This window comes from Martes martes, assembly GCF_963455335.1.
Source record: "Martes martes genome assembly, chromosome: 2".
Taxonomy (NCBI): Eukaryota; Metazoa; Chordata; class Mammalia; order Carnivora; family Mustelidae; genus Martes; species Martes martes.
In genome coordinates, this window is record NC_137889.1 from 54,802,087 (window position 1) to 54,826,448 (window position 24,362).

General features: G+C 35.6%; 1 protein-coding gene across 2 annotated transcripts in view; it reads right to left on the reverse strand.

The window, feature by feature from the left end:
* The window catches only part of GLRA3 (glycine receptor alpha 3), a gene marked incomplete at both ends in the record, with an annotated part of 181,118 nt that overhangs the window by 27,567 nt on the left and 129,189 nt on the right, over window positions 1-24,362 (reverse strand). For both annotated transcript variants that reach the window (XM_080797670.1, XM_080797669.1), the window contains 2 exons: window positions 4,805-5,019; window positions 15,038-15,175. In XM_080797670.1, coding sequence (XP_080653796.1) covers window positions 4,805-5,019; window positions 15,038-15,175 — 353 coding nt within the window. The remainder of the gene's footprint in view (window positions 1-4,804; window positions 5,020-15,037; window positions 15,176-24,362) is intronic.

Sequence of the window (24,362 nt, forward strand, 5' to 3'; positions counted from 1 at the left end):
AATCTAGTAAGCCTAATAAATGTAGGTTCCAACATTAAATGTAGAACCAGAGATATCTATCAATTTCTACCCTTCTTATTATAGGACCTATCTTATGTTTAGGAATTATCTGTTTACCGATAACAGATAAAACACTAATAAATTTGGATGACATTCATATGCATTATAGTCTGTGATTTTTAACAAAAAGGGAATGAATAAATGATTCTTTCATTTTCTATACCTTTCCCTTTTTCTCTTTTCCCTAAGTGAATTTAATATGAAACTAAATTATTAGTATATTCAATACATTTTTAAAAAATTAAATCTATTGCTCACATCAAAGATGGTATTATAAGTTACATATGATTATTAAAATTCTGTCACATTAAGAAATTAAAAATGAACCAACTTGTACCATATTTGTACTGAACTTAACTGAAATAATTTTAGTTAACTATATTTAGAATAAATATTAGAATGTTGCACTTAAATGGTGAGGACCAAAACATTACTGACAGTAATAGTTATTGCTGTATTAATAAGATTATTGCATAGCCCCTCTCCCCTCATTTATATTACTGCCAACATTTACAGCTTACTCTCCTTTAAAAGTGTAGGGGTTTTTTGTTTGTTGGTTGGTTTTTTGAGAATGAGAATTAACTAGATAAGAACACAATAGTCAGTATAGGTCTTCCAGTTTTCTTCAAATCCCTGTCTTTTCAGTGTAATCTCATGTAGAGATCTTTATGTGCCCACACAGCCATGGTAACTAAATAAAAATATAATAGTTCAATTGATATTTTCTAACATTTATAATCACTTCCATAATTGGTGTCTTTAGGAAGAGTAAAACAATATAAAAGCTATTGTTGTTGTGTCTTCTAAAACCAATGTTTTCATTATGCTATAAGGTAAATACATAAAACATTTAATTTTTTTCATTAATCTGGTGATTCTCAGGGGAAAAATATGGTTCTACACAAAAGTAACTCAATTGAGTTTTTATATTCCTTTAGAAAGATATGAAAAAAATGACAGATGACTAAGTAAATGTTTAAAAGTTCTTGTCTTTAAATATATGCATGATATTTACTTAGTAGACACATACATGATATGATTTAGGTTCTGAGGATAGAAATATGTAAAAGACCTTTTGTTCCCTCAAAAATCTACTCCTGATGGGTTTCACAGACAAACTGAATGGGGAAAAAAGGTTAAAAGAAATTGTTTGAGATAAATAGCTTTTGGTGCAGAATTTGAGATTTTCATAGGCTCCAGGCTTCTTAGTGTCTGTGAAGTATTTCACTGATTATCCACATTTGAAATTTCAAGTGTTTCTTATTTTCTAACACTTAGAAATGCGGTGGCCATGTTGGTGAGCGGGGTAGGAGAAATTCACATAGAACTTTCCAGGAATCCTTCCCTCCTTCCTCTCTCCATCCCTTTTCCTCTTCCTGTTCTCTTGAGTATTTACTAATATGGCAAAGTCTAATTTACCCGAATGCCGCCATGGACTCCTGCCTTGCCCTTACTCCTCCAGGTCCAGTTCATGAGCAAATTCTGCTTCACTTCCAGATGTTTTCTTTAAAATACGCACCTCTTTCTAAATCCATCTCCTATTCTCCACCTCTACTGTTACCAATCTAGCCAGACCATCGTCTGCTCTAGACGATGATAGCTTGCTTGGCAGTTTCTTTGCTTCCATGTTCACCCTTCTATCTGATCTTCAAATAAAAGTCTGAATGGTTACTCCTCTCTTTAAAATCTCCTGAAGTCCAATCAAAATAAACCTGATCTTTATCAAGGTTTAGAAAACCCTCCATTGACATGGCTCCATGATCATCACCATTTTTTCTCACTCATTCTGCTCTAAGCACACAGTGTTAGGGGGTGTCCCTAGCTTTATACAACTATGAAAAATTGCTGGCGATAGAAGTATTGCCACCCCCTTCTGGTCACCTAATGCAGGCACCACAGGAATGTCAAAGAGCTCCATATTCCAAGAATTGAATCACAGGAATCTTCTTGCTTTGGGCCATAACATGCTTGATTTATTATGACACTGTAGAGGACAACGCAATAGGAGATATCAGAGAGGAATCTGAGCTCTGTAGTTCTCAAGGTGCTGGCTAAGGTATATCCTTTGAGATTTTCTACCCTGAGTTTTACTTGACTGATTTCCAAACTCCTTTGTATCTTGCAGGAGATGTATTGGCATACAGCCAGGACAAAATACGAAGCAGTTATTATAAACTAATGATTTATTGTTTCATCCTCCTCTGTCTGATCATCTTCTATTGGTTTCCTGAATTTCATTTTGTTCTCCTACTTCCTAGATTTTGTCAGTAAGAGGATGATGGATATTTCAGTGGCAGGACTTTTAGGTATCTGAGTGTTCTTTTGTGAGGTTGAGAATAGAGCGATCATAGGGTATATGATTTAGCCAACTGTTCCTAAAGGCAAGTGTGGCCCCTCACCTCTTGCCTTTCTAGCCCTGCCAAATCACAGAATCAGAATTGCATTTTTTAGGAGATTTTCTATCTTTTGGAATTGTCCTTTCCAATAGATTAATTCTTCTTGTTTATCCTGGGTCTTCAATGTCTTCCTGAACTATTCCTGAATTCTAATGTACATAGCTGAATATGCTCAACCTCTCATTCCCTAACTATCACAAAACCTAAAATGAGGGCACTTGGGTGGCTTGGGTGGCTCTGGTGGTTAGGCATCTGCCTCTGGCTCAGGTCACGATCTCCAGGTCTTGGGATCAAGCCCCACACTGGTCTCCCAGCTCAGTGGGGAGTCTGCTTCTCCCTCTCCCTCTGCCTCTCCTCCTGCTTATGCTCTCTCTCTTTCTCTTAAACGAATAAAATAAAAAATCTTAAAAAAAAAAACAACAAACCTAAAATGATATGGTCACTCTCTCTTAAGATATCATTTTGTTAATGAATTATTTTTGTGTGTCAGACATAAATCTGTTATCACATTTCCAGTGGTCATTGTCTCTATGATCTGAGAAATATAGAGGTTTTGTGTTCATTTAGGCGTATAATTGAGCTCATAGTTGAAAATTTAGTCCTTCCCTGAAATCAGAGTGAAATTAATGATTTTAAAAATCTTTCCTATGTCTTAAGAAAATGAAGCCATTCCAAGATTTTCTTTCCTTTAAAAAACAAAAACAAAAAACTTGTGTCTTCATCCTGTTTTGTTTTTTTTTTAATGTGTTGCTTTCTTTATTTCTGTCTCCTCCACTTTGACCTCCATGCTCTCCTAATTCTGCCTTAATGATTGTATTCAAATGTCTTTATACTCTGCCTCATAGAAGCTGTACCTTTCTGAAAGGGAGCATTTTGTTCTCTTCTCTGTTGACAACTTATTGAATGAATGAGCTTTCATTTCTGTTTAGCATTTGGGGAAAATCAATGAGTAAACTGGCAATTTCCTTTACAAATTGACTATGGAACTTCAACTATTATTCAGAATCCTTGAGATATTCATATATATAAAAGTAAACATTGGGACTTATTAATCTTATAAATAGATTTGTAATTTTCACTTGAACAATATTTTATAAAGCACTAGTTGAAGTGGAAATTAAGTATTAAGTTGAAAATTCAATTAATTATTATAAAAGTAGATTTTATTTTGCAAGACAGCCATTAAATTTTATCTAGGCAGTGTGAACATTGTTAAATATCAAGTTCTTCCTATTTGAAGTAACTTTTTAGTGATAAAATGTCCTGCCATCAACTTTTGTTTATTTAGGTACTTTATTCTAATAAATTGAATCATACAATGCAATTCAATGTAGGAGTTAAGGAAACCATGACAAAAGACTTATAATTCACTTGGCATTACAAGTAGATAGCATCAAATGCACAAGGAAAGTTAATATAATTTTACTATATCTACATCATAGTAATGAAAATAATAGTGAAGCTTGTTGGAAGCTAGACAGGATTACTTAATTTAGATAGCAGAAATTTTTCTTAGAAGTCATCCCGTGAGGAAAATAATTCTATTGCTATTTGCTAAATGGATTAAAAGAGCTTCCTATGTTGTAAAAAGGAATACTGGGATTTTTTTATAAACCTCATGGAGAGAACAGTTTATTTTAATTCTGGCAGCTCCACATGGACTAAAATCATGATACTAGATAAGCTTTCCTTTTCGTTGACCTATGGCAACTTAAAAGCCAAAAGGGGAAAAAAAAACAAAACCCATAAAAATAATAAGTGCCGGGGCACGTGAGTGGCTCAGTGGGTTAAAGCCTCTGCCTTTGGCTTGGGTCATGATCCCAGGGTCCTGGGATCAAGCCCCACATCAGGCTCTCTGCTCCGCGGGGAGCCTGCTTCCTCCTCTCTCTCTGCCTGCCTCTCTGCCTACTTGTGATCTCTGTCTGTCAAATAAAAAAAAAAAAATCCTAAAAAAAAATGAGTGTTATACACAGCATTATGGGCACCCTTAAACAATACTTGTGGGAGTGTAACTGCTGTAAATTTTTCTGGAGGGATATTTGGCAATACGTATCTATACATGTAGTCATCAGTGTAGTGATTCCAGTTGTAAGAATTTATACTAAGGAAAAAATGCAAAATATATGTAAATCTATACACACACACGTATATATTCATGAATACAACATCCATCATATAAATATTTATTATTGGGTCAGTCCTAATAGTGAGTAAGCATATTACTATAACACAACCATGCAGTAAGACAAAGGTTGATAATTGTATATATGTGAATTTTCTATGTAAAAATATTAAATATCTATAAATATTTGTGCAAATATAAGTGTGTGTCCATTTAGTACACTTACCTTTGGTAAGGAAGCTCGCGATCCTGAGCTCTGGGTGGTCATAGTCAGCACAGTAGTTATTCCCAAGGCTACCCTGGCTGGTGCAGCATCCATATTGATCCAGAATGAAACCCAGGAGAGAATAACGATCAGGAGACTGGGAATGTACATCTGGATCAGGTAGTATCCCATTTGTCGTTCAAGATGGAATCGCACTTCTATACATGTAAATTTTCCTAATTGGTTGTAAAATAAATGCAGCAGTTGGTAAAAATAGGTCTTTGTGATGACATCAAATGTCTTATTTTCCCCCCACATTGTGTCCTAAAATTTTCCACTACAATGTAAAGGGGTCCTAAATCACATATACAAATTGGTTTCTGAAAAATATTTTTCTTATTTTTCTGCTAGCATATGGAAGCAACATGAGAGTACACTTTCCAGAAAATAGTGTGTCATTTTATGATTTCACATTTGGTTAGCATTTCATACTTTGAAAATACTCAATGCTATATCGTTTTACTTGATTCCAGCAATTGTTTCTGAGATAGACAGGAGAAATGTGTATCTAATATCTAAAGACTGTCCTTACTCATTCATTTTGTCTGGTACTTCTTAGTACTTATTGGGAGCCAGTTGCTATTTGTTCCAAGGCCTTTACATTTACTTTAAAGTAAGTGCTAAAGATAAATTCAATTAAAGATGAATAATTCCTTAAATGTCATTTATGTAAGTTAATTTATGAATTAATAATTTGGAAACTATTAATGCAAAAAAGAGCAAAACATGTTGTTCTCTATCAATAAATCTGAACATAATTTAAAAACACACCTATTAAAAAACCCTGAGATATACGTGTTCTATATATTCATGCCCTATGACTCTATTATGGGAAGTATTTAATAGAGGAATAATTTATATCTTAATTAACCATTTTGTTGATATCCCTGTTTATCCTCTGGTTATACTCCCTACTACCATGACAGTGTTATCTCTCCTTAAAATAATTGTTTATCTGAATAACCCAAATCTTGGTTTTTATTCTCTCCTTATTCTAACTATGTTAAGAAGGATAAGGTCAGTGAATTAACATGCTGATCTTTTAGTTGACATTCTCTGATCCAGTTGTGAAAGAGAATCAAAGAGCACATCCAAGAAGCTTGCTAGGGTATTTTTAGATAGGTTTCAGCGCACAACTTCCAGGAGGGTGGCTTGAGCCACGTGCTGTGACTCAGGGGCACAACCAATGGATCAAGTGATGGATGAGAGTCCAGGGCTTAAAATTCCTAATAAAGTTTCAGAAACTGGGAAAGTTGGATTCCATTCTTCGGTGTTTAGGGATCAGAAACATACATGTAAGCTATCTTTGATCCTTTGATGCCTAAAAATTCTTGAAATATATGAATTACTTCAGATTTTTAAGATTCTATTGAAATACAAAATTTTTAAAATAATGAAATAGGGCAAGAATAACTGAACTATTTTCATGATATCGTCATTAGATTATCCAAGTAATCTCAGGGTGCCCGTGTTGGGGTTAATGTAAAGCATGAAAGCATAAAATAATAGCTGGCTTGCTAAAAGGTAACATGAGGGTGACTATAAAAGGCCACTGAGGGTGAGGGAAGGTTTAGGAGAAAGGCGTGGGCCTTTGGAATGTGGACACCTGCGTGACCACTCTGCCCTGAGAATGCTGCGGAGAGTTGCCTTCCCGAAGCTTCCTTAGCCCAAACAGACACCCTGTGATCTATGATGCATGCATTGCCCCTTAGTCTATGTTTAGCAGAACTCCTTGTACATGCAGATTAGCACATCGTATCTTTCCAGCAAACAGATCCTCCTAGTTACAGTAAGACTGCTTGCCACACATTACTTGCTTGAGAAACAGTAATAAAGATTTATGATTATCCTGAAGGACCAATAAAGAGAAGAGCAAAGGTTCTTTGTCTCTGAGCATTGACCCCCTCCGCATCCCCCTCCCCCCGCCATCTCCCTTTTTTCACAGCAAAGTCTAGAGTAATGTTTCATCTGCTGGTAGAGGGATTGCTGGCCATTTCCGGCATGCCTGGGTGGCACAGTCGGTTTAGTGTCCGAGTCTTGGTTTCGGCTCAGGTCATGCTCTCAGGGTCATGGGATCAAGCCCCTCATCAGGCTCTGCACTCAGTGTGGAGTCTGCTTAAGATTCTCACTGCCTCTCCTTCTGCTCCTTAACCCCTTCCAACCTTCCGGTCTAGCTGACTCATGGGCATGTGTGTGTGCTCTCTCTCTCAAATAAATAAATAGGTAAATCTTTAAAAAAAAAAAAAAAAGAAAAAGAAATTATCCAAGTAATACCATGATGAGATTAGTAATAATTACTGACAGTTTGGGTACTTCAAATATGTTCTGTAAGGTTCATATAATCCTCAAAAAAAAAAAATTCTCATTGTACCTTACAAAAATTGTTTTCATAACTATCACTGGGAGGAAAAACAATGGTATAGTGTATATATATGTAAATAAATATATACCATGTGTGTATTTGTGTCTCTAGAGAGAAAAATGAACAAGTGACAAAAGTTCTGACATGCTAACAGTGGTACAACAGGACTGGAGCTTCTTTAAGCATGTTTATATTTTTACTGTGATTTTACAATATTTTGATTTACTTAATTATTTATTATACTTTTCAGACTTAAAGTTTATTTCCTTCAGGTGATTCAAATTTTATTTTGATTAATTGATTTATTTTCCAGTTAAAGAACAAACAAACAAAAAAAAACCCTGCATTCTAGTCTCAATGCTCCTTCCAAAAACAAACAAACAAACAAACAAAAAACCTAGAGACAATAAAAAGAATATTACAATTCATTGATAAAAGGCCATTTGAGCTATTTATATTTGGTTGTCTGCGATTTGTAATTAAAATTATACTGGCTGTGGGACACCTGGGTCGCTCAGTTGGTCAAGCTTCGGACTCTAGGTTTTGGCTCAGGTCATGATCTCATCATCACGAGATCCAGCCCCAAGTCCAGTCCCAGCTCAGCACCAAGCCTGCTTGAGATTCTCTCTTTCTCTTTCTCTCTGCCACGCCCCCACCCCCACACCAATACTGCCTGGCTTGTGTGCTCTCTTTCTCTGTCTTTCTCTCTCTCTCTTTGTCTCTCTCTAAAATAAAGAAAGAAAGAAAGAAAGAAAGAAAGAAGTATCTTGACTCTGAAGGATGAAGCAAAAAAGGAGAATCAAATTATTAAAATAAGGTATGAAAGAGGGAACATTAATACTGAGAGAAATTAAAGGATGATAAGGACATATTATGAATACATTCCAAAAAGTGGAATGTCTTAGATGAAATGGACAAATATATAGAATGACACATATTACTTAAACGTATTCAAGAAGAAATAGAAAATCTGAATAGACCTACAAAAAGTAAAGAGGTTAAATTAGTAATTTTAAAACTTTACAAGGGAAAACTCAAGACCACAAAACTTCTATTAAATATCTAAAAAAGAGGGATACCTGAGTGGCTCAGTTGGTTAGGCGTCTGCCTTTGGCTCAGGCCATGATCCCAGGGTTCTGGAATTGAGTCCTACATTGGGCTCCTTGCTCAGTGGGAAGCCTGCTTCTCCCTCTCCCCCTGCCTGCCACTCCCCTGCTTGTGCTCTCTCAATCTCTAACAAATAAATAAAATCTTTAAGACATAAAAATCTAAAGATGAATTAATAACAATCCTTTATAAAATCATCCAGGAACTAGACAGCAAGGAATAATTCCTAACTCATTCAATGAGCTCAGTATTACCCTGATAGTAAAACCAGACAAAGACATCACAGGAAAAAAAGGTATATAGACAATCTTTTGTGAATATAAATGTACAAACCCTGGAGAAATATTAGCAAACTGAATCCAGCAACATATGGGAAAACCTATACATCATAACCAGTCAGAACTTATGGAATGTGAGCAAGTTTGGCTTAATGTAATACAAGTCAATGTAATACACTATATAAAAAGAACAAAAACAAAAACATATTATCATCTCAATAGAATTAAAATTGTCAAAAATTCAATAGTCTTCCATAACAAACACACTCAACAAACTAGAAACAGAAGATAATTTCCTCAGTCTGAGAAAATTAAGGATGGTGAAATAGTTAATGGTGAAAAGCTTGCTTAATACTTAATGGTGAAAAGCTGAATGCTTTTCTACTAAATTCTGGAACAAGGCAAGAATGTCTTCTCTTCCCACATCTATTAAACATTGTATTGAGAGGTTCCAGCCAGGATAATTGGGCAACAATTAAGGAAAAGTTATTTAGATTGAGAAGGAAGTGGTAAAACTATCTCTATAAACAGAAGAAATTACCTTGTACAAAGGAAATCCTGGAGAATTCACTAAAAATCTAGTTGAACTGCTGGGTTCGGCAAGGCTATAGGATACACTATCAGTATACAAAAATTGATCATGTTTCTATATGCTAGCAATAAACAATCAAAAAATTAAGTTGAGCAAACAATTCCATTTATAATAAAACCAAATAAAATAAAATACTTATAAAAAATTTAACAAAAGAAGTTCAAGGCTTCTACACTAAGAAATACAAAACACAGCTGAACAATATTAAAAAATTGGAAAAAACGGAAAATCATTCTGTAGTCATTAATTAGAAGACTAAATATGGCTAGATCAGAATACTTCCCATATTGTTCTACGAATTCATTGCAATCTCTACCAAAATTTCAACTAGCTTTTATGCAGAAATGTATAAGCTGATCCTAAAATTATTATGGAAATGCAAGAGACCTAGAATAACCAATATAGCCCTTAGGGTAAAAAGAACAAATTTGGTGGACTCACATTTCCCCATTTCAAGACCTGCCACAAAGCTATAATAACAACAAAATAGGATAATGTCATAAGCATAGATATGCAGATCAATGGAATAGAATTGGAAGTCCAGAAATAATCATTTATGGTCAACTGATTTTTAACAAAGAACTAAAGCTATTCTATAGGGAAATTGTGGTCTCCTCAGCAGATGGTACAGGGAGAACTTTGTAGTCACATGCAAAAGAATGAACTTCTACTCTATCTCATACTATTCAAAATGGATCATAGACCTATATGTAAATTCTAAGCTACAGAATTCTTAGAAGGCATAGGAGTTAATCTTTATGATCTTAGGTTAGGCAACAATTTTTTTTTTTAAATATGATACCAAAATCACAAGTAACAAAAGAAAAAAAAAGTGATAAATTTGGCTTCCTCAAAATTAAAAGCTTTTGGCTTCAAATGACATCATGAAGAAAGAGAAAAGATGGGGTGCCTGGGTGGCTCAGTGAGTTAAAGCCTCTGCCTTCAGCTCAGGTCAGGGTCCTGGGAAGAGCCCCGCATAGGCTCTCTGCTCAGCAGGGAGCCTGCTTCCCCCTCTCTCTCTGCCTGTCTCTTTGCCAACTTGTGATCTCTGTCTGTCCAATAAATAAAATCTTAAAAAAAAAAAAAAGAAGAAGAAGGAAAGAGAAAAGACAACATACCAGGGGAAAAGTATCTGTAAATCAATAATAAAAAGAGAAATAACTGACTTAGAAAATGGGCAAGGGAATCTAGTAAACATCTTTTTCCAAAGAAGATATGCAAATATCAATAAGCATATGAAAAGATGCTCATCCTTACTCATTAGGGAAATGCAAAACAAAACCACAATGAGATGGTACTTCACTCACTAAAATGGCTGTAATAAAGAAGATAGACAATGACAAGAGTTGGTTAAGATGTGGAGAAACTGGAATCCTCATTTATTGGTGAAAGGATTGCAAAAGGGTGTGAATACTTTGAAAAAGTTTGGTGGCATAGATTTACCATATGATCCAGCTTTCCACTCCTAATTCCATATGCAAGAGATATGACATACATCCACCCCAAAACTTGTATGCGAGTGTTCGTAAGTGGTCCAAAGTTGGAAATACCCTAAATGTCTAGCAACTGGTGAATGAATAAACAAAATGAGGTATATCCATACAATAGAGTACTATTTGGCAATAAAAGGAATGAAGTATCGAAATATGCCACCAGGATGATGAATCTCAAAACATTCTTCTAATTTAAAGAAGACTATCCCAAAGACCACATATGATGCCATTTATATAAAACATCCCCATAGCTAAACATCTCTATAGCTATGAAGCTATAGAGATAGAAAGTTAATTAGTGATTGCCTGGAGCTGCTGGATGGGGAGGACTGCTAATGGATATAAAGTTTATTATTTTTTCAGGTGATAAAATATTCTAAGATTAGGTTTATGATTGCACACTTCTGTAAATATACTAGAAATCATTGAGCTTCATTCCTTAAACAAGTGAATTTAAAGGACCTAAATTAATCTCAATAGAGTTGTTTTAAAAAATTCTTTAGTTACAAGATGAACAAAGTCTAAGGATCTATTATAACATGGTCTCTACAGCTGATAACACTGTACTGTATAACTTCCAGGTTCAAATCTACTTTTTCTTTATTTTTTTACTCAACAAATAGGTATTGGGTGTCTCTGTACTTAAGCAGAGCCCAGAAAACATGGAAATAGAAAGAATAGCTATAATCATTGGCTTTAAAAACATTTGGTCATAAGGGAGACAACCATAGATAAGTAAACATATAAATTAAAGATAAAATTTTAGACAGTGAAAGCAGTAAGTTGAAGGTAGGATATGGGTATTTAACATATACTTGTCAGGGAGATGTATATTTGAGCAGTCCTGAAGAATGTGAGAGTATTTGGTTTGGGATAATTTGGGGAAATTGTATGTATGTATAGAAATATGTATGTGGGGTGGGGTGTGGGGTAGCCAGTTGATGGGTATCAAGGAGGGCACATATTGAGATGAGTAGTGGGTGTTAGATGTAACTAATGAATCACTGAATACTACATCAAAAACTAATGACGTACTATATGGTGGCTAACTGAACATAATAAAAAATAAATAAAATTTAAATAGTAAAAGAAGAAGGTTTTGATTTTGATGAAGTCCCAAAAGTTCATTTTCTCTTTTGTTTCCTTTGCCTTTGGGGACATGTCTTGAAAGAAGTTGCTGTGACCAATGTCAAAGAGGTTACTGCCTATGTTCTCCTCTAAGATTTTGATAGATTCTTGCCTCATGCTGAGGCCTTTTATCCATTTTGAGTTTATCTTTGTGTATAGTGTAAGAGAATGGTGGAGTTTCATTCTTCTACATATAGCTGTCCAATTTTCCCAGCATCATTTATTGAAGAGACTGTATTTTTCCCCACTGTATATTTTTTCCTGCTTTGTCAAAGATTATTTGACCATAGAGTTGAGGGTCCATATCTGGGCCCTCTACTCTGTTCCACTGGTCTATGTATCTGTTTTTGTGCCAGTACCATGCTGTCTTGGTGATCACAGCTTTGTAGTAAAGCTTGAAACCAAGCAACGTGATGCCTCCAGTTTTGTTTTTCTTTTTCAACATTTCCTTAGCAATTCAAAGTCTCTTCTGGTCCCATACAAATTTTAGGATTGTTTTTTCCACCTCTTTGAAAAATGCCGGTGGAATTTCGATCAGGATGGCATTGAAAGTATAGATTGCTCTGGGCAGTATAGTCATTCTAACAGTGTTTATTCTTCTGATCCATGAGCATGGAATGCTCTTCCATCTTTTTGTGTCTTCTTCAATTTCCCTTTTTTAAATTTTTTTATTTTTATTAACATATAATGTATTATTAGCCCCAGGGGTACAGGTCTGTGAATTGCCAGGTTTACACACTTCACAGCACTCACCATAGCACACACCTTCCCCAGTGTCCATAACCCAATCATCCTCTTCCTACCCTCCTCCCCTAGGCAACCCTCAGTTTGTTTGTCTTCAATTTCTTTCATGAGTGTTCTGTAGTTCCTCAAGTACAGATCCATTACTTCTTTGGTTAGGCTTATTCCCAGGTATCTTATGGTTCTTGGTGTTATAATAAATGGAATCAATTCTCTAGTTTCCCTTTCTATATTTTCATTGTTAGTGTAGAAGAAAACAACTGATTTCTGTACAATGATTTTGTATTCTGCCACATTACTGAATTGCTGTCTGAGTTCTAGTAGTTTGGGGGTGGAGTCTTTTGGGTTTTCTGTATAAAGTATTACGTCATCTGTGAAGGGAGAGAGTTTGACTTCTTCTTTGCCAATTTGAATACATTTTATTTCTTTTTGTTGTCTGATTGCTGTTGCTAGGGCTTCTAGTACTATGTTGAACAACAGTGGTGAGAGAGGACATCCTTGCCATGTCCCTGATCTCAAAGGGAAAGGGAGAAGATATTCACAAATAACACTACAGATGAAGGGCTGATATCCAAGATCTATAAAGAACTCCTCAAACTCAACACACAAAAACAGAACCACATCAAAAAAATGGGCAGAAGACATGAACAGACACTTCTCCAAAGAAGACATACAAATGACTAACAGACATGAAAAAATGTTCATCATCATTAGCCATCAGGGAGATTCAAATCAAAACCACACTGAGATGCCACCTTACACCAGTTAGAATGCCAAAATTAACAAGAAAATAAACAACATGTGTTGGAGAGGATGTGGAGAGAGGGGAACACTCTTACACTGTTGGTAGGAATGCAAGATATGGTCCACATGTACAATGGAGTATTATGCCTCCATCAGAAAGGATGAATACCCAACTTTTGTATCAACATGGATGGGACTGGAGGAGATTATGCTGAGTGAAATAAGTCAAGCAGAGAAAGACAATTATCATACGGTTTCTTACTTGTGGAGAATAAGGAATAACAAGGAGAACATCAGGAGAAAGAAAGGAAAAGTGAAGTGGGGGAAATTGGAGGGGGAGACAAAGCATGGGAGACTGTGGACTCTGAGAAACAAACTGAGGGTTTTTGGGAGGTGTTGGGAGGGGTGAGCCTGGTGGTGGGTATTAAGGAGGGCACGTATTGCTTGAAGCACTGGGTGTGTTGCATTATCAATGAATTTTGGAACACTGAAAAAAAAAAAGAAATTAAAAAATAAATAAATAGCAAAAGAAGAAGACAAAGAGCAATTACTAAGGCCCTGTAGCAGGAATCAGTGTGGCATATGTAAGAAAACAAGCCGCTGTGGCCCAATTACAGAGTAAGGGGACAACAGAGAAGAGGGTTTTGGGGAGATAGGTAAGGGATACCACCATGTTTGTCATTCTGTGTTACAGCAGCCCTAGGAAACCAATCGACCAACTTAAAGTACTTCTAGAGGCCTCTTAGCATCTCTCTAAAATTTGCTTGTCATTGTAATTGCCTCTAGAGAGTTGAGCAAGGACACTGGTATGGACCTGCTTGCCTTTGTCTTTGTGTTGAGATGAACCTTGAACTCCCCACTAAATTAAATATCACTCTCACTGCTGGGTTAAGAAAATGGCAGTGACTTTTTCATCAGATATTGTGACTTGATTAAAGAGATTAAAGACCTTATACAGTGAAAGGTCAGGTCACAGTCCTGGAAAAGGATGAGCTAAAGAGGAATCATAGTTGCCGTAAGGAAATAATAAGAGCAGCAGCTGACGCTAATGAGATGTTGTAGACTAACCGCACTGAAGTGATTACTCATTTGTGGGTGGTTTAACAGGTTTTGTAGGAATAGGTTAGTCAGCGAGAATAGATATTATGAGAATAGCCGGCGCTGGTTGAGAGAAGTGAACAGACCTCATGAATGTGCAAATATCCCTTAAGTCCTTGACAGCAATATCTTTTATCTGTCCTCAAAGGTAAAATGCTACTGTGCCAGTGTGAGTAGTAGGTACTTAAGTAACTAACTTGAAATGCATGAAATTGTAGCCAAGAAGGTTTAAGCAAATGAAGCCTTGAAAGAAAAAACCAAAAAAACCAAAAAAACAATTTCTTTTATTTTGTTATCAAACACAGTGTATAATGCCCAAGAAGAGCTAAAAAGTACATTTTATTGTTCACACAGAAATTAAAGAAATTTTTTTGGAAACATCATTAGTATGTAACTATGAGCTTTTGGCAAAACAAAAATAAATATAATTGAATACCAAGTACTTCTTTGGTACTATACAAATCAATTATATAACAATATGCACTGAGTCCAAACATTTGTACATTTCATATGCATTCGTTTTCTGCTCTATGACTATGAAAACACTGAGCTATAAATACTTAAAATAATTAACCAACCACTATAATTAAGAAACACTGAATATCATAAAACCAGAAGTCATAAGTGTAATAAAGAATGCTTGACCCCTACCTGTGTTGTAATGTTTAGTGCAGTATCGTAAATCTTTCTCTTCTTTCAGCAGAAACTGGGGCAAAGTGAGTCCTTCAGCCACTTGTACAGGTGCCTCATCTTGCCATTCAAAAATGAGATCATTCATTGTGTATCCAACTAGGCAAAACATAATAAAAATATTTATAGCATAAATGGTTCAAAGGAATCATTTTTTTTTTAAAAGCTGGTACGTTTCACATAGGGCGGGAGGACCAGCATCATCTTAACTCAAAAGATTGAGTTATGCATTGCACGATTCCATCTCACCAAAGTCTACTGAAGTCTATTCACATAGAATACTCATCAAATAATGTAAGAAAATGTAGTAGGTTAATAAAAAGCATAACATGGCATACAGAAACTTCAAAGGACAGGCATATAAATTCTTTCCTCGGAATGGGCAGCTCTTGAATTAGTTCAACAATTCATCTTGGTTCCACTCCATCAGATATCCCCTCACCTCTTCTCAAATCATTCAGAGCTCTTTCAACAAAAGGTGAAATTTTCACTGGTTAGGAAAAGACCTAAACTACAATATCTGTGGGGGAAAACACCAAGGCTTTTATCTTTCTTGGTTTCATCATTAACTATTTTAGTTTATGGCATCTGCTTCTATGTTCCAAGTCCTAAAATTAACAAAATGATATTTTAAATAGAAATGTCAGCTGTTCAGAGGAAATCAGAGTACAAAGAAAAATCCATGTGGAGCCATTTGTGGAGGAGGAAACTCTTGCACATACTATCAGTGAATTCAGGATAGAACTAGCTAACATATTTTGTAATAAGGAGTCAGCATCTTTTGGTAAACGGAAAATTCATATTTATACAGGAGAGGTATCTAAGAAAAGCAGGATTTCATCTTTCCTTTTTCCTCCTCTGAATGAGAAGCTATTGGAATGTACACCCAAATGTTGCCAGAGGGAGAGACAAAAGGGAATGGTACTTGAGGGGGAAGACTATTGTTACAATGTACAACTACCCTGGAGGTAGAAAGAGAGGATACAGGACTGGCTTTGAACCTAAGTCAAATGGGCCGATTAAGGAAGCAGAAGCTCTAGACTCATGAAGAAACAAACAAGGGAAATTGTCCCAAACATGTTATCCTGGAGGCAATTTGGTATAGTAGGAAAGAGGCTGTTTAGTGTCTAAAACAGCTGGCATAGAGCAGATTGGGCTGGACAGAGCTATGTGTAAGGAAGGCATGATATGTGAAATTTCATCCCAATTTAGACAGACCAATAGAGAAACTTCATTTTGCTTTTATAGTCTAAGGTTTTCTTAGTGTCTTCTGTGAAATGAAATGAGCTCTCTGAGATTCCCTCAAAGACAAGCTTTAGTCTCTAATGCTAGTTATAGGCGGTATATTTAGGTCCTTGCACTAAATAATCATCCACAGTAAGTGATTTAGGTATGGGAAACTCTTAATCACACTAGGCTACTTCCTTACGGTCCCTAAAATAGTTGTTTGAAACCAGAAAGAAGATACTGAGTTGGCATGTGTAGGGGGTCATTCTTTTGTTCTGAGTAATTTACTTGGATGGTCAACAAAAATAACTAAATGGCAATTTTGTCTCAGTCATCCTTCAAAAGTAACTTAAAAAAATCAATACTCTTACACAGTTCAAAGTGTTTTAACATCTTAATGCTTTCGGTTGGCAGATCTTTATACAAGTCTGAGGATGTGAAGGAGAACAGATTGGCTAATGAGATTAAGGTGGTGAGTTGAACTGTCTTGTACCATAATCAATTTCACAACAAGAAATACTTTATTCAGGGAATAAAGAATCAATCCTAATTTCAGCCAACAATCTCATATGGTAACTGCAGGGAAACATGTAAACAAATGACTCAATGCAACCAAACATTTGTTTCTTCAAGGATTTATTTGGTACCAACTGTATGCAAGTCATCCCGCTAGGCACATGGCCCGAAGAGGTGTTATTACAGGACAGAAAATTAATAGCGTGGGAAGGGTCCAAAGTACTATGCGCAATCAGAAGAAGGACATATGATACCCACTTAGGCCTTGTTTGAACTAGACCTTGAAGCAAGACGGTGGCTTCATATAAAGAATGTGAGAAAAGATAAGGTACTCAGGCAAAGAGAACAGTGTAATTAGTTGAAAGAAACTGCAAACTCCCCGGGTTTTTAATAGGAATAGAAATAGCTTCATTTGTCTGGAGCCAGTGTGCCTGAAGGAACAGACGGAATGAAAAGATACATTAAGGTAAGATTGTGTCAATTTTAAATTCCAGGTTGAAAACTTTGATTTTTCAAAATTCCCTGTGGGCAATGATGAATAATTGGAATCTTTTGAGCACGGGAGTGACATGACTAAGATTCTGCTTTAGAGACAGTAGCAGCAAGATCCACTCATGAGATTTGCAAGGTGCAAACAACGTTCATAATCATAATAAGACATTTGCCCTTTTCTTCGTGTTGGCATTCACCCTGATGGTGAAAAAACAATGGGAGGGTAAAACTTCAAATGCTTTAGCATAATTACAGACAGTGACCACAAACTGTGTTGGGGATTATTGTATTTGTTACCACCATATTTTGTAGTGCAGGAATAAAAAAGCCAATTTTAAAGAATATCCATGATCCTTGGGGCACTTGGGTGGCTCAGTGGGTTAAAGCCTCTGCCTTCAGCTCAAGTCATGATCTCAGGGTCCTGGGATTGAGCCCCGCATCCGGGCTCTCTGCTCAGCAGGGAGCCTGCTTCTCCCTCTCTCTGCTGCCTGTCTCTCTGCCTACTTGTGATCTCTCTCTCTGTCAAATAAGTAAATAAAATCTTAAAAAAAAAAAAAAAAGAATGTCCATGATCCTTGATGAAGCGGTAATGATTATAATTTTATTAAATTTTGACCTTTATATAAATGTGCTTTCAATCTTCTCTGTGTTAAAAGGAACATAGAAAGTACTTCTGCTGCATACTGTATTATGATGCTTCTTTTAAGGAAGAGAACTGGAGTGATTGATTTGAAAGTTAAATCAGTTTTTTTTTTTTTTGTGAAACACCATTTTTACTTAAAAAAAAAAGACTGATAAACTATGGTTATTGCATATGGCAAACCACTTTCTCAAAAATAAAGGAAATGGGACTAGCATACTGAGGGGGAAAACCTAGAGTATTGTCATCAATGATAGATTTTGAACTTTCAAGTCAAAATTAGAATTTTGAAAAAAAAATCTTTTGCCCAATAGTTAATGATTTTTTGATGAGCTTAATGGTGATATAACAAAAGTGACCTTTCAATATTGTACAATGACATGCATCAGTGCTTGGAAGATCTAAATAACTTCAAAGAATCGTTGTCCAAATGACTGAAGCATGGTGTTAAAAATTATGCATAGGCGAAATATGCATTCAAAGTGCAAGATAGACACCTGGATTTTAATTTACAAGAGTATGAAGAATTTGTTGATGGGGTTTCCAATTTCACATTGCAACTAACCTTTAAGAAACTGGCACCTCAGAAACCAAAGGCTTTTTCATATTGCAGGTTTTTCAAAGCCTGAGTAGTATTCCATTGTATGTCTAAACCACCTTTTCTTTTTTTTTTTTTTTTTAAGATTTTATTTATTTATTTGACAGAGCGAGATCACAAGCAGGCAGAGAGGCAGGCAGAGAGAGAGGAGGAAGCAGGCTCCCTGCTGAGAAGAGCCCAATGTGGGGCTCGATCCCAGGACCCTGAGATCATGACCTGAGCCGAAGGCAGAGGCTTAACCCGCTGAGCCACCCAGGCGCCCCTAAACCACCTTTTCTTTACCCATTCATCTGTCAGTGGATATTTAGATTGTTTCTACATTTTGGTTATTGTGACTAGTACTATAATAAACATAGTAGTGTTAATATTTTTTTCACATCCTGATTTTAATTCTTCTGGAAAAATAACTAGAAGTAGGATTACTGGATCATTTGATAGTCCTCTTTTTAATTTTTGCTACAACATGGATAAACCTTAAGAACATTATGTTAAATGAAATAAGCTTGTCACAGAATAACAAATATTGCATGATTCCACTTATTTAAGGTATATAAAATAGTCAAAGCAATAGACTCAAAGGGTAGAACAGCAGTTCTCAGGACCTGGGGAGAAGGGAAAATGAGAATTACCAATCCACAGGCATAAAGTTTTAGTCAAACAAGATGACTAAATTCTAGAGATCTGGGGTACAACATTGTACCTACATCAACAATAATGTGTTACATACTTAAAATTTAACAGGGCAAGGGCGCCGGGGTAGCTCAGTTGGTTAAGTGTCTGACTCTTGGTTTCCGTTCAGGTCATGGTCTCGGGGTGGTTAAGACTGAGTCCCAAGTAGGCTCAGTAGGGAGTCTGCTTGAGGTTTTTTTTTTTTTTTTTTTCCCCTCAGCCCCTCTCTAAGCTCCCACATACTCTTTCTCTAAAATAAATAAATAAATAAATCTTTAGAAAAATTTAAGATGGCACCTGTTATGCTAAGTGTTCTTATCACAATACAGTAAATTAAATTTTTTAAAAAGGTCACTTGCATTCTTGAGATGGCAAAGAAAAAAAGCTCTCATTCTTTCCCTATGGTTCATGAGGAATGTAAGTCAGAGGCAATATTTCATTATCTCTTTTTGTCAAAATTGAGGATTAGTTAAATATATATTTAAGGAAAAAATAAGAAGTTGAAGCAACATCAAAGTTTCAACTCTAAGTCACTGATAAGTAGCTATGCCGCAGTCTTTAACTTACATCTCATGTCATTAGAGTAGCCTTCTCTGACTGTCTTATAAAAAGATTTTTGTCCAGTTAGTCAGCGTTAGTTTTTTTAATTCACTTTTCCCATAGAACTTATCTTTATTTGACATTGTATATAGTCATCAATTTGGGGGGCATTTTTCTACCTGGCCTCCTACGACTGAAACTTCATAAAAGCTTAGATGATTCCATTTTAGTCACTGACGTATTTTTCAGTACCTAAAATATTACATGGCATATAGCAGGTTGTTTGAATATTTGAATTAAAAGTGGAGAAGGAGGCAGGGGAGGTGTATGTGTGCATGTGTGTGTGTGTGTGTGCTCTCACATATGATGATCTTATTTGGGACTACCTTGAGCTTAAGGTATCAGCCAGAGATGCAGATGTTGTCATAATCTGACATTGACTTGTGTGTCAAAAATACTTGAAATCACACTTATATATTGAAAGTGAGGTCAAGATTGAAGATAAATCTTTGAGAGTCACCTATATATAGATGATATTAAAATTACATACCTTGGTTTGCCAAGGCAACCCCACATTACTCTTTTTTCCCTCTGATCCTCTCAGCACTTGTTCTAATTTTTTTTTTTTTTAAGATTTTATTTATTTATTTTAGAGAGAGACAGAGACCTAGATAGTGAGAGAGGGCGGGAGCAGGGATGAGAGGGAGAAGCAAGTCTCCCCGCTGAGCCAGCAGCCCAATAGGGGACTGGAACCCAGGACTCCTGGATCATGACCTGAGCCGAAGGCAGACACTTAACCTACTGAGCTACCCCTAGATTTCTCATTTTTAGATTAGGTATTATTAAGCACTGTTTTAAAATACATCATTGTTGGTTCAATAGATCCTTCAGTTTTACTTCTAGACTCTCCCATGGCGTAAGAGTATGAGACTATTTTACTATCTTAAATTAATATTATGTTAAATCTGTACAACAGCAAATATCAGGAATGGTCCATCTTTACCAGACCCTTTCAGTAGCAAAAAAACTAGCGTGTCCCTTTCAGAGGCAGCTGACTCCTGATCTGAGTGGTGGTGGAAGTGTTCAACTTTTCTCCCCTGCTGCCCACGTGGTGTACAAACCTGTGACATCTGTGAAGTGTCAGTGAAAGTATCCAAGTGTCACGGAAAATTATAAGTTCCTTGTCAGTGAAAGCAAAGTAGTGCTGCTATGGGCCATACAGAAAGCAATCTGAACGCTCTGAAACCTACACTTATTTTATTATTTGGCAACACTCTTAAATCTTGCAATAAATCCTTCTGGCAGCAAGGGGCTAAAAGAAGTGAAAGTTCAATATTTATTGAAAAATTAAGCACCGAATTCCATTTTACAAGAAGGTTCATGATGAATGTGCAACTTAAACAAGACATGGTTTATATTTAACATTCACAAAAGCTCTGCCTACATAAAAAGCCATGAGACACATAGAGCTAAAAACACATCAACATCGATTTCAAACATTACAGTCCTTTTAAGAATGCTGCCCAAAGACAGTTATCTGACACGTGCATTTGTAGGGCAGGATTTACACATTACTCTATGAAAAAATCAGTTTTTATGTAGATAAAATCATTGTTTTTCTGAATTAATTTCATTCTTTTTTAAATTCATTTTTTCTTGGAAAACGGCATGACAGGAAATTTGCAAGCAATTAAATGACGTTAGGCTTGTTTCAGTATCATTTCCTGCTTTAAAGAGAAAATTGGTTAAATTAATTTTAAATTAATTTTTAAATCTAATTCTGTAATCAAAGTAAAGCTTTTGGAATTATACTGGTTGAAGATGAACTATGTAATGTCATCATAAATTCTATTGTGAAATCTCTCTTACATTTACTTAAAAAGTTCAACATTGAGAATAAATGTAATTTGCTTGTGATAGATCTGAATAAAATATTTGTTGGAATTCATCTTTGTTGTAAAAAAGCCCAGTAAGTCACAGAGACAAAAGTACAGCATAGGGAATAGAGTCAATGGTATTGTAATAGTGTTGTATGATGACAGATGGTAGCTACACTTGTGGTGAGCATAGCGCAACTTAAAAAAAAAGGGGGGAGGATCTGTGGAGCTGCAGTGTTCTTGGAATTATTTACAACACATATATGATTTATTTCATTTTATTTTTTATTTATTTATTTTTTTTAAAGAATGAAAGAGTGGGGGGTTGGGGAGGGGGCAGAGGGAGAGGGAGAGAGAGAAACTTAAATAGACTCCATGCCCAGCATGAAACCTAACTTGGGGCTTGATCTCACGATCCTGAGACCGTGACCTGAGCTGAAATGAAGAGTTGAACACTTAAGTAACTGAGCCACCCAGGCGTCCCACATATGATTTATTTTACACACATAAACTGTGACACTCTATCAGTGAAAGAGAAGCTGTAGTTGTTAACATTTATAACTTTTTTATTGGAACAGAGTACCTGAAATATAATTTTTTTGTGTGGGACAAAGCTGATGTTGAATTAAAAATTATATTTCGTTATGGCACAACATGCTTTTTCTATTTATTGCTTGTTATCAGCTAATTTTTTTTAAAATTTAAATATTTGAAGAACTACTTCATGAATCAACTTATATGTTCTACAAGGACATTGGACTTTTGGTAAATAGGTTCTCTAAATTTGGTTGCATGTATTCAAAGTTAGTTGGAAATATTTAATGAAATTTTTTTATGAATGGAACACGAAAATTTTGGATTCTGAAGATTTTAGTAAATAGCAATTATAAAAATGAAGCTTCTAAACAGAGATCCCTACAACGTAAAGAAAGAAAGGTCTCAAATGATACAATATTTATTGTAATTTGATAACTGTGGAAATGGAAAGACTGTATTGACTGCTTGTTTTTAATTGGTTAACTAATATTGAAATGGAAATGGAATTAAGAAGACATATTTCCCAGCATCTAAATTAGGCAAAGAATTAAAAATGTTTCTTAAGTAGAAACAACTACTATGGTTGAGTTTTGTCCTAAGAGCCTATTTTTGATAAAAGATACTCTTATTCAAGACAAAGACAATATCTGTAAAAATACATGGGCTGAAATGGTTACCTATATCAATATAAAATACATAAAATCAAGCTCTGAAATGATCAAGTATAGATAATTGAGTTGAGCTACCTCAACTATAGAGAACAATTTCTTACTAAGAAAATAATAATCTAGGGTCTATAAGGTCAAGTGACTGTTAACAATTTCAAATTTAATATAAAAATTACGTTTAACATGATTCCAATTATTTTGATTTGCTTTAATATACATGCATATATTTATTTATAAAGGATATATTTTGTTTACTTGTCTGTTTGCTTATTTATTTTTTTTGTTTATTAATTTTAAGAATCAAGAGACAGAAGGAGAGAGAGCATACTGCCCCCCTGGTCCTTGATCATGTTCGGGGTAAGGAGAGGGGGTCTGCAAGGTAGAAAGGATATTTTGAAAAGAAACCGTTCAGAACTATTTAATTCACCCGCTAATTTAAAAGAAAAAAACAACAAAACAAAAAAAAAAACCACTATCAGGAGCTGGTACAGTCGGTGAAGTGTCTGACTCTTGGTTTCAGCTCAGGTTGTGATCTCGAGGCTGTGGGATCGAGCCCCGTGTCAGGCTCTGTGCTCAGTGCAGAGTCTGCTTCATATTCCCTCTCCTTCTTTGTCTGTCTCACTCACTCTCTCTCAAATAAATAAATAAACAAACAAATAAATAAAATCTTTAGAGACTAAAAGAAAGGTACCACAGATACTAAAATTGCTATATCTTATAACTGATAGGGTTTTTTTTTTTTTTTAAGATCTTAAGTGTCCCCATTTTAATGATAAGTTACATGGTTACTCTAATGGTAAGGAGGAGCTTCAGTGCCCTCATGGCAATGAGGAGAAATGAGTGCAAGTCCACTTTAATCTGTGTTATTTCACTGGTGCTTTCTGCCCTCCATTTCAAGATGTTTCATCATGGGTCTGGGGCTGGACCCTCACATCCAACAAGATTTGAGGATGGTAAAATATATGGTCTGTTCTCTTGGCATCATTGTACTTTGATAGTTTCCTTTGTTGCCAGGATACAGAATTTCAGCCATACCTTCCAACCATATCTTCATTTATGTAGACTTCAGGCTTTGTTTCTTTTATTTTTTTAATTTTTTTTTTATTCCCTGAAATAATAGGATATGGAAACTACTTTATTGTCAGCCCCATGGTAGATCTCTTAGAAATTGAGATTCCCAACCATGTTATATGTTTGTGGAATTTGGGGGATTTCTAGATCTCTTCCAAGTAATGTAACAGCTATAAAAAACAGAGGAACTACTGGTTTAGCTTATCACCGAGCTACCTACAAATCTTCTATCATCTATCTCCTTATGTTTTGACATATGTTGCATTGATATATTTTTGGTTGTTAGGACTGCCTATGTGGCTGTGGCCACCCTACAAGGTGGTCCCCTCTCAAATGGACACAGGACATCTCCCTTTTTCAAATATCTCTAACCCCTCAGAAGTGTTTATCATTTTACTGCTCTGTCTTCCCACTTGACTGAATCCCAGATGGGTTGGGGAAAGTGTCCTCA